General features: G+C 39.1%; 1 protein-coding gene across 1 annotated transcript; it reads left to right on the top strand.

Annotated features, from left to right (window-relative positions):
- The first annotated feature begins 9,033 nt into the window (after nucleotides 1-9,033).
- LOC138887774 (uncharacterized) lies at nucleotides 9,034-10,754 on the top strand. The gene is made up of 3 exons (XM_070169561.1): nucleotides 9,034-9,531; nucleotides 9,716-10,195; nucleotides 10,344-10,754. Exons 1-3 carry the CDS (start codon nucleotides 9,034-9,036, stop codon nucleotides 10,752-10,754), a joined length of 1,389 nt encoding a protein of 462 aa, XP_070025662.1.
- Nucleotides 10,755-18,622: the final 7,868 nt, after the last annotated feature.

Raw genomic sequence — 18,622 nt, 5'->3', positions numbered from 1 at the left:
TAGTATAGACATGCTCAGAAACACACGGGGGGGGGGGGAGATATACTGATCTTAAGGAAGGGGAGTACATAATAATGTAAACATCAACTACAAGTTTCACAACAAAATCATAAATAGAAGCAAACTAGAAACAAGATGAACTGAAACAATAAGAGAACCATATTGTTGTTGGAACTTTGAATTGAAACTAGAACATACCAGTAAAGAGGACAGTAAGCAAAGTGAAAGAACAGGAGAACACAATGGTTAGCCTTGGCTTGCAGCTGGCTAACTTAGAGCAGTAGCAAGTAGCACAAAAGAGAGCAGAAAGTTTTAAGTGTGAGAAATAGCTTTTGAACTAAGAGTGTTCGTGTGTTGTGTTAATGAAAGGCTAAGGTATTTATAATTTGAAAGCAGGTAGCAAATAAGGTAAAAAATCAAAGTCCATTAATAATTAAAGAACTCAGCATCAGTTAGTCAGGAAATCAAGGTAAGTACTCCCCTTAAGTTAAGGGAATTAACTCAAACGGTAAGAACGAGTGATAAGTAAGGAAAGAAATAAGTGTACGACTAATAAAGAAAGATTCAAATTTAGTAAGTATAGAGTAGACAATTAGGGCTAAGTTCAGAAAACTCCCGTTAAGGAAATAGTTCAGTAAGAATAAATTACCATAGCAAATAAAGTAGGAGAATAAGTTAATTTAAACAGACGAGATAGAAATTTAGGGTTTTAAAAAAAGATCTTTCAATCAAACCATAAAATAAGGAAATCAGAATCAATCAAGAGGAAGTTATGATTCCATACTCAATACTCAACATATAAATAGAGTAAGAGCAACCAGACATAGCAAACAGGCAGGGTCAACAATATTGATAAAAAGAGGGAAGTCTTGAACAATCAAGATGAACATAATCACATAGGGGTGGTATAAGTTAGGCTAAGAACTCAGTAAAACATATTCGAAGCAAAGTAACCACAAAAACTTAACAATAATCGAGTAGTCATGCTAACACATTGAACCAAGCGAAGAAAAATCTAGAAATATTAGGGATTCTAACATAGGCGAGTTGAAAAAGCAGTAAAAATATAGAATTAGTCAAGATATGCAAATGATAGAAGTTTAAACAAGAAAATTGGTTTAAACAAAGTGTAGAAGAAGTTCCGAAAAAAACCCTAATTTTAGAAGAAGGTGAAAACAACTTGAAATCGATAATTTTTTTGCAAAGGAGGTTCAAGAATAGTGTAAAATAAAAAAGGAACAAACTCGAATCATTTAAAAATAGCACAGATCTAGGAGATGTAAACAAAAATTAGGGTTTTAGAAGAAACCCAAGTAGAGATGGGAGAGCTTGTTTAGAAACTCAAAGATCGTAACAAATACAGTGTGATCTTGCTTGAAATCATACCGGAGTAACCAAGAACAACCCAAACAGCAAACCCTAGATACAGGTTGGCATGGCCCAGGGCCCTTGAAGGTCTTAGAGAAGATGAACATGGGAATGGAAGAGCCATTTGAGGCTTAGGGGTTGAAGGGTGGTCACCGGAGAAGACCGGAGAAGGGAGGCGGTTGAATGGGGGCTAGGGTTAGGTTGAGAGAAGAGAGGAGATGAAAGGATACAGAGGCGACGGGCTTTTGGAAATGAGTCTAGGGTTAGGGGTCTTAGGAAATAAAAAGGAAAGAAGTAATATGGGCCGTTGATCTAGGAGATCAACGGCTAGGATTTAATCTGTATTGGATCGGTTAGACGGGTTCAGGGTTTGGGTTGGGTATTTTAATAGGAAATTGGGCTGGGGTTGGTTTCGATTTAGGCTATAATCGAAATGCCAAATCTGGCTATAATTTAAATAGCCAATTTTCCCTATATTAATTTATAATAAATAATAAACAAATTCTGGAAAATAATTTTATGTACCAAAATAATTTAAATATATATATATATATATATATTTTTTTTTAAAAATATAGGGATCAATTTTACGCATATAATATGTAATTATACATTAAATGGGCTAATATTGCAATTATATGCAATTTAGCTTAAAAATACCAAATGCAATTATAAAAATGCATAAAAAAATATATTAACCCTATTTTGGCATAAATATAGAAATTAAATGATCAAATTACCATAACAATAATTTGGGGAATAATTATTGGGGATTTTATGAATATAAGGGGAGGAAATAAATCAATTTAAATCCTTAAAATTATGAAAAAATTATAAAAACCCTGTGCATGCTTATATATGCATGTATATGCTATTTTGAAGGTATTTATGCATATAAAAAATATATAAAAAAATTGGGTATCAACAAGCCTCAAACCGCAATCATATGATCACGACACCTTGTGCCCACATTTCTAATCACAATTGTACGGACAACTCACGTGCCAATATCTCAATCTGCCCGACATGATCACATGCTTACAATCACAATCCGTCCGACATGGTCATATGGTCACTATTACAATCCCCTAGGCATGGTCACAACCTCAATATCATAATCCACCCAGCATGGTCACAGGCTCAATATCAACATGAAAGCAGATAATACGAGAATACATGGGCATGATCATTAAATGTTAAGCTTCATACTTCCGAGCTAGTATAAGTGACATTCTACGGTGTATGCTTGTGCCAGTGTACTGTTACAGCCCAAGTCAACAAGTAATATCAAAGACATCGAGTAGCTCATTGTAAGCAACACAACAAGTCACGTAAGGTGTATGACATACACAAGTAGAATTACACTAACACACGAATATCACCAACAAAATGCCCCCAAGCCATCACACATCATCCTTGATATTGCCACCCTTATCTCTCTGATAGCCACCCGTATCACTCTGCATAATAGCCACCCTTATCGCTCCACCCGGACAATAACACAATAGCCACCCTTATCAATCCGCACAATCAAAAACAGTGAGATGCCATCCTTGTGCCCCATATAACGACAATAATGAGATGCCACCCTTATGCTCTGCATAGCAACAACCAATCCACACAATAATTCACGCGTTCTAACATCACAACAACATGACATATCAACTCGTACCACAAGTGCTCATAGGACACAACCTTTCCAAAAGAACCAGCAATATAAATATTTCGACAACAAATAGCCCGCAGCTCAAACACAATGTGTATAGAATCTCATTAACAACAAAATAAATGGGAAAGTAACTCAACAATGAACAAAACCCCCCTTAAACACAACTTCAATTAAAATAGATTAATGACTTTCAATAACTTCAACTTCAATTAATTGCTTAAGGATAAACTCGATAATGAAGGTATTTCCATGAAATGGAAAACTTCAGATTCTAGTGTATGAAATAGGCTAACAATGAAGGAGATGACACGAACTAGCAACTATATCTAAATGCATGAGAACGACCCGACAATAAAAGGATATCATATAACAACAATTTCAATTAATAGTAACTCAACAATAAAAGAAGTCACATAATGATAAAAGAGGTAACAACATCAAATAAGGTATATAAGAGTAAACTTGACAAGTAAAGGATATGACATTTAACGACAACTTCAAATAAAGTATGTTATAGTAAACATGACGAATAAGAGATATAACAAGTGCTAACAATTCCAAGTAAATATATGAAAGAAGCCTAAGAGTGTAAATCGGTCAATTTCCACATATAAGCCCTAGTACGCACTCGTCACCTCGCGTACACGGTTTTCCCATAATGCAAATAGCACAAACAACTCAAATCCTAAGGCGTTGTTTCCTCATACAAGACTAGGAAAGATACTTACCTCAAAGAAGCCAAATTAATACTCTAAAATGATCCTCTCGTTTGAAACAATCTCCGGACTGCTCAAATCTAGCCAAAATAACTTAATATCATAAATAAAAATCATAGGAAATAATTCGAATAATAAAACTTCGATCTTTAATGAAAACTAAAAAGTCAACCCAAAAAGTCAACCTCGGGCTTGCATCCCAAAATCTAGCAAAATTCATAAAATTCGAACACCCATTCCGATACGAGTCCAACTATACTAGAATTATCCAATTCCAACATCAAATCAGCCTTCAAATCCTCATTTTATATTTTTAAATTTTTTTACAAAAATTCTCATTTTCTCCAATTCAAATCACCAATTTAATGATAAAAACAAAGATGAAATCATGAAATATAATCAAATCCGGGTAAAGAACACTTACCCCCAATCCAAAGTGTAAAAATCCCATCCAAATTTGCCCAAATCCGAGCTCTCTAACCCAAAAAGTAATAAAATATCAAAAGTCCTCGAAATAGAGTACTTTATATACTGCCCAGACATTTGTACATCGCGATCGCGAAGAAGAAACAACACTTCCCAAAAATGTACTATGTGATCATGTAAACAACACTGCAATTACGAAGGCCAGCGAACCAAACAAGCGCGAACACACAACACCTACCGCGAACGCGTAAGCCAATGAGTATGCCTCCTTTTCCACAGCACTACACGATCACGATCTTGTCACGTCCTAAGCCTGGGGAGGTGTGGATGGCACCTGGTACCGTACTGGCCTGAGCGAACCACTCTATAACTTTTTTTTCTTCTGTAACTATCATGGTCCAACATGGCCACAACTAATAATGTATAACTATAAGTGGGCAAACACTGTATTAATGAATCATTGTTCTTAAAACATGATTACATATGTGCCGTCAAGGCCTCTGACATACTGTACATAATGAACCTGTGTGTCTACAAAGCTTCTAAGATTATTTGACATTAATGGGATAGGGTACCAGCCTACCCATAAGTCTATAGCAAAACTCTGACACGATGACTCATAGACTCTGCTGCACTCCGAATGAGGTGGAGTCTTACCGATCCTTCGCTGAATGCTAACCTCGTCTACTATGAGGGCTCGTCAAACTGATTATCTATACCTGTAGGCATGAATGCAGTGTCCCCAATAAAAGGACGTCAGTACGAATAATGTACCGAGTATGTAAGGCATATAAATCAATATATAAAGGACATGGAAGAAACATGGAGTAAAGGACTCAACCTGTAAGTCTGGATAGCATTGAAATCATAAAATATTTATAAAATCATGCATATGTATATAAATATCATGTAATGCATAGGTCTATACGTACATAACATCACCAAGCCTCTGAGGGCATTCCATCATATCATTTCAGCCACTATGGGCAATATCATCATTGTATACCAGCTGATCAGGCGGTGGTGCGTATATAATGACGTAACCTGTTAGTTTGTATGAGTCCACCAAACTGTAGAGTACATGGTCCTCTATGAGGTTATTCTGAGAATGATAATAACAACTGTAAGTAAATGAGACACATGATTTTTACATGAAAAAATCCCAACTCAAGGGGACAAAAACCACGACCTACACCTGTAGGCTTTCAACTTCACCAACTTGTAAACACCTATTACAAGCCACTTTGTAATACCTCTATTACAAAGAATTCAACTCAACTAACTTGTGGTACTCTGACCACAAGCCACTTTGTCACTCTTTAGTTACAAAGACTTTAACTAACTTGTGATACTCTCACCACAAGCCACTTTGTCTTTTTCTAGTTACAAAGACTTTAACTTATGACTAAACCTAGTCACAACATAAACTCAGAGAGTTTACGGATTTTACAAGAGGGTTCCTAATCAACACTTCTGGCTAAGCAATTTAGAGATACATTAAGAACAATTACAAAGTTACAACTCAACTAAGGACAACAAAATACTCACTTTGGGAACTGGTCCGTAGTAACGTTTAACTTTGTGCTTCAAGCTCGTAAGAATTAACTTCTCTATTTTGCAAAAGGCTTGAATAAGAAACATGAATGTTCAAGTGATGTTTTGATATAAACTCATTGTTGGTACACCTTGATGACATCACTTGAAATGATGTAAGAACTTCAGTTGGTCAAGAAATAAGTGGGCACTGGAAACAGTGCAGTGCAGGCAGAAACAGTGCAGGCGGTCACATCGCTTCCAATTGTGTCCAATTGACTTTGTAATGCTATGAGGGAACCACAAGGGTATCGGGCCCTTGTTTTGTTTCCTATCTCTTGAGTTTATAGTAGTTCACATTTAGCTGGAATCCGTTAACTTGCAGTATAGTCCAAGTGTGTCAGGTGCCCTATCTTGTTCTTGACACAGTTTGTTAGATCATCAAAACATAAGTCAAAGATATCAAAAACCTATCAATTTTCCCTTTTTGATGATGAAAAACTTAAACAGATAACGTGTATTTAGATCAAGAAGAACCAGATAAAGTAACATGAACTCATAAGTGTTCCCCCTGACTTTATGCCTTCCTCTTTTTTTTAATAACATGTTTCCTTTTGGATGATCATATATTTCCCTTTTTGGCATCATTAAAAAGATACAAGTAGATAAAAAACATAAAGAAATCTAGGCGAGCTAACTCATTCCACATATGTGCACAAAACATGATAGAGAAAAGAGGCATAAAATACAAGCAATGAGATAATAAAAGAGGATAGATTTTATATAGATAGAAAATATTATATGCCTTTGCTTAAAAAGCAAAGGCAACATTGGACTGTTAAGACGGGAGAAGTACTGTTTCATCCCAACCACATCAAAAAAAGAAAACAAAACATCTGCCAATCAAAACAACAAAAAAAAAACTTAAAGCAAATTTCTAGAAACTGGTCACTGAAGGGGGACTTAGGGGGCAATAGAGTAGAGGGCTTGGAGGCTACAACAAGTGTTTGGAGAACAAGGTCTATTAGGGCATTAGCTGACTTTTGCTCATTGAGCAGTTCTACTTTCAGGTTCTCTACTTGCGCCCTAAGATCAGCATTCTCTTTTGTCAAACGAACTACTTCATCATTTGACACCGGAAGCCCTTGGGCTTGCTGACCTTCCAGGATAGCATTCCTAGCCTTCAACCGACGAATCTCCTCAGTTGCACTATTTTGCGCATTAATGAGTTGTAAGATGGTTGATGTACTTCCTACCCCCATTATTTTTTATGCACTCGCATTCTTGCAATGTTGTATGTGAGAAGGTCTACTTCTTAGTCCCCAACTTGCTTTGCCCCAGAGGCACCTCAAAAAACTAGAACACTCGCGTAAGCAAAAATCCGTAGGGAAGGCCATGATTACCATCTTTGAAGGTGGCTACCTTTTGCATATGTTCAATCGTAATAGCAGGCAGGCTTATAGGAGTAAAGCTATCCAGTTGCTCCATCAAGAACAGGTCAGACTTAGAAGTCACGGACCTCCTCTCAGCATGAGGCAATAGAACTTTGTTGACCAATTCAAAAAGCGGCTGATAGACAGGGAGTAACACCTTCTTATGGATCTGGTCCCCCTTTTGGTTTGCATTGACTTTTACCACGACATTTCTGAAGTTAAACTGAAACACATCCTTTACACTGGACACACCAAATGTAGGAACCTTAAGAATTTCTCCAAGCAACTTTACATCGAACACTATATCTACTCCATTCACCAAAGCACAGATGTGGTCGGTCTCAATGGGAAAAAGTCTAGCAAAGAAGCTTTGTACCTCATCCTCATATGCCTTGGGTGCATCTATTTGGAATAGATGCCCTCATCGTTGAAACTCAACCATTTCAAGAATTCGTCGCATACCAGCCATCTCATAGATTGCTGGGTCAAACGTGCAACCCAACAGAACCTTTTGGTGCTTCAGGCATTCTTAACCAAGGCTAACTTCACTTCTCATCCTCTTCATAGAACCAAGTTCCTGAACACTTTCAGACTTTCGTTTGCCGGATTTCCCACCACTTGATTTCTCTTTTCCCTTGGATTTGAATAACACATCCTCATCAGACATCTAGAACTAACTCATAACATTCTTCAACTTGGGGTAAGAGGTTGAAAGGGATCGCCTTATCACTTACAGGCACACTATCTTTCACCAGCTTCCTCTTTTGTTTCTTACTACTTTTTCTACTCTTTTGAAGGGCAGAGTCGTAGGCCATCTTAGCTTGAAACCTGGTAGTAGGTCATTTGGTGGAAGACTCAATAGTGGAATGATAGATCTTAAATACTCTTACCTTATGTTTTGATGATATAAAAAACTTACTGATAAGAACCAGATAGGGAACCTGACCTATTTGGATTGCTGCAAACTGGAACGGATCCTAGCTAAGGATGAACTGCTACAAATTCAGGAGCTAGGAACCAAACAAGGACTTGATACTCCTGTGGTTCCTATGTAGCAGTACATAGTCATTTGGACACAGCTAGAACTGAAGTGACTGATGATACTGTTTCTGCCGCACTGCAATATATAGTCAGCCCACTGATTCTCTAACCAAACAAAATACTCACATCACTTCAAGTGTTGTGATCAAGATGTACCCTATGAAGCCTTATACAAAGACATCACTGGAAGGTTTTCGTTTCTCATTCAAGCCTTTTGCAAAAACACAAAAATCATCCTCTAAAGCTTGAAGAACAAGGTTGAACGCCACTACGGACCAGTTCCTAAAAGATTGATTGTTGTTGTCTTAGTTGAGTTGTAACCTTGTTATTGTACTTACTATATCTCCTAAATCGCTTACTTAGAAGCATACTAATTAGGAATCCTCTTGTAAATCCTTAAACTCGTTGAGTTTAGGTTGTGACTAGATTTAGTCATAAAAAGTCTTTGTAATTGTAGAATTACAAAGTGGCTTGTGGTGATAGCACCACAAGTTAGAAAAAACCTTTGTAACTAGGATAGTCACAAAGTGGCTTGTGGTAAATGTAACACAAGATAGTTGAGTAAATCCTTTGCAATAGGAAGTATTGTAAAGTGGTTTGTAATAGGTAAAATTACAAGTTAGTAAAATTAAAATCTGACAAGTATAGGTAATGGTTTTTTTGATCCCCTTGTGCGGGATATTTCCACGTAAAAATCCTCTGCCTCATTTACTTACTGCTTTACTAAGTGCTCTCAGCAGAAACTTGTAGAGGACCAGGTACTCTACGATTTGGTGGATCCATAAAAGCTAACAATTGGTATCAGAGCAGGTTCCTCCTGTCATGTTAATACCTAAGAAGGATTCTCATGACGGCTCCACTAAATCTTGAAGAAGGTCAATCCATATACCACCCACCCAAGTTTGATGGAAAATGCTATTGGTGGTGGAAAGCGAGAATGCATGATTTCATCATGGCTGAGGATTGCGAGCTTTGGGATGTTATCTACGATGGTCCATTTGTTACAATTAAGGTACTAAATGAATTTCCATTTTCAATAAAAAAGACCAGCGGAGAATACGCTGAAGAAGACAAGAAAGCAATGGAGAAGAATTTTCATGCCACGAAAATTCTGGTATATGGTTTGGAACCTAAAGAGTACGATAGAGTATCTACATGCAACACTGCCAAGGAAATATGGGAGGCTTTGCAAAAAGCCTATGAGGGAACTACACAAGTAAAGCAAGATAAATCTAATACTGATGATAGTTCTACGATGGCAGTTGAAGGCGAGGAGATTGGATATGACTCAACACTTGCTCTGATGGCTCAATCAGACAATGACGAAGACAATGACAACAAAGAGGTAAACTTCAGGGATGTTTAGAAAAAATCTGAAATCCTATTCTCCAAAAAAACTCATGTGTTTAGCTGATGTTTTAATTAGTGCCTTTTGTAGTCTTGCGGTGGATATGGATTCCTTGTTCTTAGAACTAGAAGAATTTGAACATATTAGAAAAGACTTAGTGGCTGCAATTACTGATTAAAAGAAGGCCATTGAAATTCTTAGAAAAGAAAAGACTGATCTCTTGGCAGAAACTGCTGACCACAGGGAACTAATAGCAAAGCCCTTGACTGAGTCAAAACCTGAAAGCTCTGAAAGAGGAAAGGAGATAGTAAGTGAAGAATATTCTAGGCTTGAAGATGAGGTGAAGGCCTTGAGATGTAGGATGAGTGCTGAAATTGAGAAAAACGAGCTCCTCCAAACCAATCTAGAAAAAGTAATGAATGATCTTGAAAAGTCTCTAAAGTGGACCTGGTCCGTAGAGTCTACCACTACCTTGCTCACTAATAACAGTGAAAAAGGGCGGAGAGTAGGGTTTCCAAGGAAGAAATATCCTTACAACCTTCACAATAAGAGCGCCACTACATCTGACAGCTGGCCTTGTACCCAATGTGGGAAGCACTCCAAGGAAGGTGTCCAAGCTAAGAATCAATCAGTCCCAAAAGATAAAGTGGCTACAAAAACTGTGATCACAAAAGAGGAACCAGGTTCCACTCATAGAAAAATGCGCATTACCTGCTTGGACTTAGAAAGCTCTTATTCATCCTCTTGGTTACTACAAGGGACCCAAACGTGTTTGGGTTCCTAAAACTAACTCCTAATTTCTTGTGCAGGGAAGTGATCAAAAATGGTTCATGGATAGTGGATGTTCGAAACACATGACTGGGAACACCACAAACGTTCTTTCACTAAAAGCCCTGCAAGGAGGGAGTGTATCCTTTGGCAATGGCAAAAAGGGGTACATTTTTGGAGTTGGAAAAATTGAGAAGTCACTCACTCACTCTATTGAAAATGTGTACTATGTCAATGGACTTAAGTACAGTATCCAGAGTGCCTCCCAAATTTGCAATAAGGGAAACAAAGTAAAGTTCTTGTCCAAAATATGTACAATCACTGACCTTGTGACTGGTGAAATAGTCCTGGTGGCCAAAAGATACAAGAACATCTATGTTGTTGATTTCGAATCCTTGCAGAGTGGTAATCTGAGTTGTCTGAAGGCTGTTGACGATGATGCTGAACTATGACACAGAAGTCTGGGCCATGCAAGCTTCTCCCTTCTGAACAAACTAATTCAGAAGGACCTTGTCCATGGTTTGCCTATGTCACAATTCAAAACTCAAAAGGTCTGTGATGCCTGTTCTAGAGGAAAACATGTGAAGTCCTCTTTTAAGTCAAAAAGATATGTGAGCACCTCAAAACCGCTTGAGCTCCTGTATATGGATCTGTGTGGACCTATGAGGGTGCAAAGTAGAGGAGGAAAGAGATACATTTTCGTGATCGTGGATGACTATTCCAGATTTACATGGACTTTGTTTCTCAAAACAAAAGATGAAACGGTTGAAGTATTTGTGGCCTTTGTGAAGAAAATCCAGGTGCAGATGGAGTCTAGAGTTGTATGCATTAGATCAGATCATGGGACAGAATTTAACAATGTCAAATTTGATGGTTTCTGCAATGAAAATGGCATCTCCCACAACTTCTCAGCTCCCAGAACTCCACAACAAAATGGAGTAGTAGAAAATAGAATAGAACTCTGGAAGAAATGGCAAGAACAATGCTGATTGACAGTGGACTTGCAAAGAACTTTTGGGCTGAAGCTGTCAACACTGCCTGCTACTTAGTGAACAGGTGCATGATCAGATCAATTCTGAACAAAACCCCGTATGAATTGCTGAATGGAAGAAAACCAAACTGACTTACCTAAGAACATTTGGATGCAAATGCTATGTTCTCAACAATGGAAAAGATCAACTTGGTAAGTTCGATGCCAAAAGTGACGAAGGGATATTTCTTGGCTACTCTTCTCAAAGTAAGGCTTACAAGATATATAACAAGAGAACTCAATGTGTTGAAAAAAGCATCCGTGTTATTTTTGATTAATCTCATCCATCATTTGAGAAGAATACTGAGGAAGATCAAGATGGAGAACCCTTGCTTGTTCGTGGTGAAGTCATTAACATGACAAACGAAAAAACATATATGATGAGTCAAGTGAAGGAGGCAAATGAGGACAATGCTGCCTCATCATCAACAGAACCAAGCACTTCAATTACAACCACTGAAGCTGAAGAAAAAGTGGTTGATACAGTTCAGGGAACTCCACTGGCATCTGAGAGAAGGATAGAGGAAAATCAGCCAAACATACCTTCTTCTTCTCAGAATGAATCCCAGATATCTAACTAGAGACATCAAAGTTCTCACCCCATAGACAACATAATCACTCCTCTAGATTCTGGAGTCCAAACCAGGTCAAGAGCTAGGAATTCACTTGCCTTCTCAGCCTTTCTCTCCTAGATAGAACCCAAGAACATCAAGGAAGCCTTAAAAGATGCAGATTGGATTACAACCATGCAAGACGAGCTGCATCAGTTTGAGAGAAATAGTGTTTGGCACCTGGTACCCAGACCCCCAGATAGAACCATTATAGGAACCAGGTGGGTATTCATAAAGAAGCTCGTTGAGCATGGAATTACCACAAGGAATAAGGCCAAGCTAGTGGTTCAAGGTTACAATCAGGAGGAAGGGATTGACTATGATGAAACTTCTGCTCCAGTGGCTCGCATGGAATCCATCAGAATTCTGATCGCCTTTGCTTCTCATATGGAATTCACTTTGTTCCAAATGGATGTCAAAAGTGCATTCTTGAATGGAATACTTAAGGAAGAAGTCTATGTGAAGCAACCCCCTGGGTTTGAATGTCATGAGCACCCTAAATATATGTCCAAATTGGACAAAGCCTTGTATGGTCTAAAGCAGGCTCCTCGAGCATGGTATGAAAGATTGTCAAAATTTCTCTTAGAAAATGGCTTTAAGAGAAGGAAAATTGACAACACTCTTTTCTTAAAGAAACGAGGAAGGAACCTGCTCATTGTTCAGGTCTATGTTGATGATATCATTTTTGGAGCAACAACTGACTCTGTGTGTGAAGAATTTGCAAAACTTATGGGAAGTGAATTTGAAATGAGCATGATAGGGGAATTAAACTTCTTCTTGGATCTTCAAGTAAAATAGTCCCCAAAGGGTACTTCCATCTGTCAGCAAAAATACATCAGGGAACTCTTGAAGAGGTTCGACATGGAAGCATCAAAGGTGATAGACACTCCCATTGCAACTGCCACTCGACTGGACATGGATGAAACCGGATCTCATGTGAATCAAACAATGTATAGAGGCATCATTGGGTCTCTTCTTTATCTCACTACCAGTCGACCTGATATTGTTTTCAGCGTGGGGCTATGTGCGAGGTTTCAATCAAATCCCAAGGAATCTCACTTGAAGGCTGCCAAAAGAATACTAAGATATCTCAAAGGCACGCAGGACCTGGTGCTATACTATCCATCAGGTGATAATTTTAATCTAATTGGGTATGCTGATGCAGACTATGCAAGTTATCTTGTGGATAGAAAAAGCACTTCTGGGATGACTCACTTCTTAGGATCATGTCTTATCTCTTGGGGTACAAGGAGGCAAAATTCAGTGGCTCTTTCAACAGCTGAAGCTGAATATGTAGCTGCAGCATCTTGCTATGCTCAGCTTCTATGGATCAAGCAGTAGCTGGAGGATTTTGGAGTTCTCACTGAGAGTGTGCCCCTCCTATGTGACAACACTAGTGCACTCAACATGGCAAAAAATCTAGTTTAACATAAAAGGACCAAACATATTGATGTGAGACATCATTTTCTAAGAGATAATATGGAGAAAGGGTTGATATGCATGAAGTTCTGCAACACCGAAGATCAAATTGCAGACATTTTTACCAAGGCACTAAGAAATAGAGTAAAGTTTGGACTGTTGAGGCCAAATTAAGAACCTGATTCCTTTTTGAGTTGGCTCGAGTTATTAAGAAATAATAGGTTCAAAGTGTTTTCTGGCCCTGTCTAACACACTTCAGTGCTGTTGCAGGTAAACACGCATGATGAGAATAGAAGCAGTAGATGCAGTACATGACTGATAAAAGAGGATTAATCCTTTTCAAAAAAGGGGGCTTGAAGAAAATGTTTTTCAAAGAACCAGGTTCTCTTAATAAAGGTTAGTATTTTTGTACATCCTTTAATATATGTCATAAAAGGCACAAATACAACTGCCATGTCATCAACTTTTCAGATCCGGATGTCACGTCCTTTCAATTCAAAACGTTCCATCTCCCTCTGAAATGTCACAATTCTCCATGCCCAACCGCCGTTTCAGAATCGATGCCTATTCTTCTCCCTTCATAATTATCCTCTCCATTTTAAAAACCCCTCTCTTATGCCCTTCCTAACCATAAGCCCTATTCTAGATTCACCTAAAAGGAAGGATCATCACACCACCTCTTCCAATGGCTGAGAAAACTTCCGACCCATCCATGGAACCTCACTCCTTCACTGAGTCCGTGTCACCCTCTATCACTCCTACTACTACAATCACACCTTCCCTAGTTTCCCAACCTCTTCCCAACTCAGAAACCCCTGAAACTACTGTTCGGTCCTCTTCGTCGTCTGCTGCCCATACTAATCAAACCCTAAATGGAAAACAAGGTGAAAATACTAACTTCACAAAAGGCTCCGCCATCGTTGCCATCGACTCCATAGTTGTGGAAGCACCTGTTAAAGAAAAAAAGACTGTGTTTGTCGTATCCGCGAATGGAATATTTCATAAAGTTATTTCTCATAGAAAAGAGTCACAAAGCGTGTGGGTAGAAGGGGCCCTTCTGGTTGTTGAAGGGGATGCAACAGTATACACTATTGGGGTATCACATGAGGAACCTGATCCCTCTCCGGAGGACCCAGGTCATGACTCTCATCCCCAACATAGTGTTGTACCTGTAGTCGATGTTGTACCCCTGGAACTTCAAGCACCAGAAATGCGATCTAGTAATGAAGAAGACCTGTACAACGTGGCCCTAGATGCATTCATAAGTAATTGCAAGGTTGTCACCACCCCTGAGTCTAAAAGTAAGCGACCTACTACCAGGCTTCAAGTCAAAGTAGCCTATGATTCTGCACTCCAAAAGAGCAAGAAAAGTAGTAAGAAGAAAAGGAGAAAGTTGGTAAAGAATGGTGTCCCTGTGAGTGATGAAGCTATCCCTATAGTTGTGGTGGAGGAAGGAACTCTTGAGGAACCTGGTTCCCTTGTAAGGCGATCCTCGAAAAAGGCTGAGTCTGTTTCCATGGAAAAATGATCTACTTCCAAGTCCAAGACAAAGGAGGGAGTGAGTGGTGAAGATATTCTTGTCAAGTCCAAGGGGAAAGCTAAAGTTAGTGGAGAAAAGCATAGGAAATGCAAGTTTGAAACAGTTGAAGAACCCAGTTCTCGGAAGAAAGCCAGAAGTGGCGTCTGCCTTGGCTCTGAGCGACTAAGGCATCAAAAGGATTTTCTGGGTCGTATGTTTGACCCAACAATATCTGAGATGGCAGGAATGTGTCAGCTTCTAGAAATGGTGGAGTTTCAGCAATGGACGCATCTATTCTACATTGACGCTCCTAAAGTGTATGAGGAGGAGGTCAAGAGTTTTTTCGCCAGTCTCTTTCCAGTTGATGCTGACCATGTGTGTGCCTTAGTCAATGGGGTGGATATTGTCTTTGACGTGAAATTGCTTTGGAAAATTCTGCAGGTTCCTACAGTTGGGGTGTCTAGTGTACGAGATGTCTGTTAATACAACTTCCGCAATGCAGTCGTGAAAGATAACTCTAATCAGAAGGGGGACCAGGTCCATAAGAAAGCACTACTTCCTATCTACCAGTTGTTGTTTGAGCTGGTTAACAAAGTTCTGTTGCCTCGAGCAGAAAGTCAATCTGTCACTTCCAAATCTGATCTATTCTTAATGGAGCAATTAGACAGTTTCAACCCTGTGAGTTTGCCTGCCATAATGATTGAGCACATGCAGAAAGTGGCTGATTTCAAGGATGGCAATCATGGGCTTCCTATGGATTCTTGCTCACGCAAGTGTTCAAATACTTTGAGGTTCCACTGGGAACAGGTAAAGTAGGGACCCGTAAGCAGACATTCTCACGACAACCTGGGAAGAGTGCGAGTGTATTGAGAAATATGGGGGTGTAGGAAGCCCTTCAACTATGTCTCAGCTCATCAATGCCCAAAACAGTGCAGCTGAGGAAATACGTCGATTGAAGGCCAGGAATGCTATCCTGGAAGGCCAGCAAGCCCGAGAGGTTCCCACTTCGAATGATGAGCTGATCCATTTGACCCAAGAAAATGCTGACCTCAGGGCACAAGTTGAGAACCTGAAGGCTGAACTGCTCAACGAGCAAAAGTCAGGAAATGCCCGAATAGACCTTGTTCTCCAGACACTTGCTGCAGCTTCCAAGCCTTTTTCCTCTGAGTGCCCCCTAAGATTCCCCTCAGTGACCAGTTATCTAGATATGTTCCTGTTCCTTTTTGTTTCCTTGTTGATGGTTGGTGGATGTTTTTGTTGTTTTTTTTGTGGTAGGGATGTACTACTACTGCTCCCGTGATCAAGTCCAAATGCTACCTCTTCCTTTTTCAAAGGATGAGGCATATTAAATAAATTTATTAATATAAATCCTCTTTTATTTTGTCTAGTACTTTCTCTTTGTGTTCTATTTTTCCTCATGCTAGTGTGCACATATGTGGCATGAGTTAGCTTGGCTGGACTTCTTTGTGCTTTATTCTTTTTAATGATGCCAAAAAGGGAAAAAAGTATCGGACTAAGGGGGAACCACATTGGGGAACTGGTTCTTATATATGAATTGCAAAATTGAAAGATTAAGGCATCGTCTCAGGGGGAACTCTTTGACACTGCTCTCTGCTGCCTTAATTTTGAACATATAACTGTTTACGTTTGTCATCATCAAAAAGGGGAAAATTGATAGATCTTAAATACTCTTACCTTATGTCTTGACGATCTAACAAACTTACTGATAAGAACCAGATAGGGAACCTGGCCTACTTGGATTGCTACAAACTGGAATGGATCCCAGATAAGGATGAACTGCTACAGATTCAGGAGCTAGGAACCAAACAAGGACCTGATGATCATGTGGTTCCTATGTAGGAGTACAGAGTCATTTGGACACAGCTAGAACTGAGGTGACTGACGGCACTGTTTCCACCGCACTGCAATATACTGTCAGCCCACTCATTCTCTAACCAAAAAAAGCACTCACTTCACTTCAGGTGATGTGATCAAGATGTACCCGATGAAGCCTTATACAAAGACATCACTGAAAGGTTTCCGTCTCTCATTCAAGCCTTTTGCAAAAACAGAAAAATCATCCTCTCAAGCTTGAAGAACAAGGTTGAACGCCACTACGGACTAGTTCCTAAAAGATTGATTGTTGCTGTCCTAGTTGAGTTGTAACCTTGTTATTGTACTTACTATATCTCCTAAATCGCTTACTTAGAAGCATACTAATTAGGAATCCTCTTGTAAATCCTTAAACTCGCTGAGTTTAGGTTGTGACTAGATTTAGTCGTAAAGAAAAGTTTTTGTAATTGTAGAATTACAAAGTGGCTTGTGGTGATAGCACCACAAGTTAGAAAAAGCCTTTGTAACTAGGATAGTCACAAAGTGGCTTGTGATAAAGGTACCACAAGTTAGTTGAGTAAATCCTTTGCAATAGGAAGTATTGTAAAGTGTCTTGTAATAGGTAAGATTACAAGTTAGTAAAGTTAAAAGCCTATAAGTGTAGGTCGTGGTTTTTTTGACCCCCTTGTGCGGGATTTTTCCACGTAAAAATCCTCTGCCTCATTTACTTACTACTTTACTAAGTGCGCTTAGCAGAAACTTGTAGAAGACCAAGTACTCTACGATTTGGTGGACCCATATAAGCTAATATGGGCACAACCTTCTACTTAATGATGAACGCGTCGAGAACCAGGTTATCTAGATCCTCCTCATCACTTGACCTCATCTCAGGAGCTTGAATTTCTAGAGGCGTAATGTGAAATGCAGGAGCAGAACTGTCCTGGGAATGAGAACCCTGACCTGGGTCCTTCGGAGGGGGATCAGGTTCCTCATATGAGAGCCTAGTAGCTTCTGCTAGTGCAGCGTCCTCAATTGGCACTATAGCTCCTTTTTCCCCCATACCCTGTACCGCATTTTTCTGAGTGATTATCTCCTGAAGAACACCGTCAGCATATGCGACAAAGATGGTTTCAACATTGTCTTTCTCAAAACGGAATTTGCAGCAACAATGGCAGAACCCTCTATGACCTCATGCCTTTGACTTTGCTCTCCACTTGTTCGTTGATTAGTGGGTATCTTAGAAGATAGAAAGGACAGATCAGTATTTTTAGGGTTTTCTGAAATAGAAAGAGATGGAGAATTTGGGTAAGGTGTGATTTCAACAGGGAGGATAGGAGTGGTTATAAAAGACTCTGAAGGGACGGAGGACTTCATAGATTTTTTAGTAACAGGTATGATTGAGGAAGTGAAGTTGAAGTTTGTAACAGCCATGGAAAAATGGAGTGAAGGTGCTTTGGGAAGTTCTAATGGAGGACTTATGGTTTGGGGAGAACAGAGATGGGTTTTATTAAGAATGGATAATTATGAAGAGAGATATAGGGACCGATTTTGAAACCATGGTTGGGCGTGGAGAAGTGCAACGTTTCAGAAGGAGATGGAACAATTTGAAGTGAAGAGACGTGACAGCAGATTCTAAAAAGTTGGATGACATGGTAGTTGTGTTTTGTATCCTTTTAAGACGTGTATTAAAGAATGCACAGAACTACTAACCTTTGGTACAAAAACCAGGTTCTTGACCTGTTATTTGAAAGTATCAATCCTCTTTTATCATCCATGCATTGTATTTACAACTTCTATACTCATCATGCGTATTTACCTGCAACGGTATTGAAGTGAGTTAGACATGGCCAAAAAACACTTTTAGCCAGTTTTTCCTGAAGGTGATTTTCATAGCCAAATAATAAGTAA

This window comes from Nicotiana sylvestris, chromosome 3 (assembly GCF_000393655.2).
Source record: "Nicotiana sylvestris chromosome 3, ASM39365v2, whole genome shotgun sequence".
Taxonomy (NCBI): domain Eukaryota; kingdom Viridiplantae; phylum Streptophyta; class Magnoliopsida; order Solanales; family Solanaceae; genus Nicotiana; species Nicotiana sylvestris.
The sequence above is the reverse complement of the archived record's forward strand: the minus strand, read 5'-3'. Positions and strand labels throughout refer to the sequence as shown.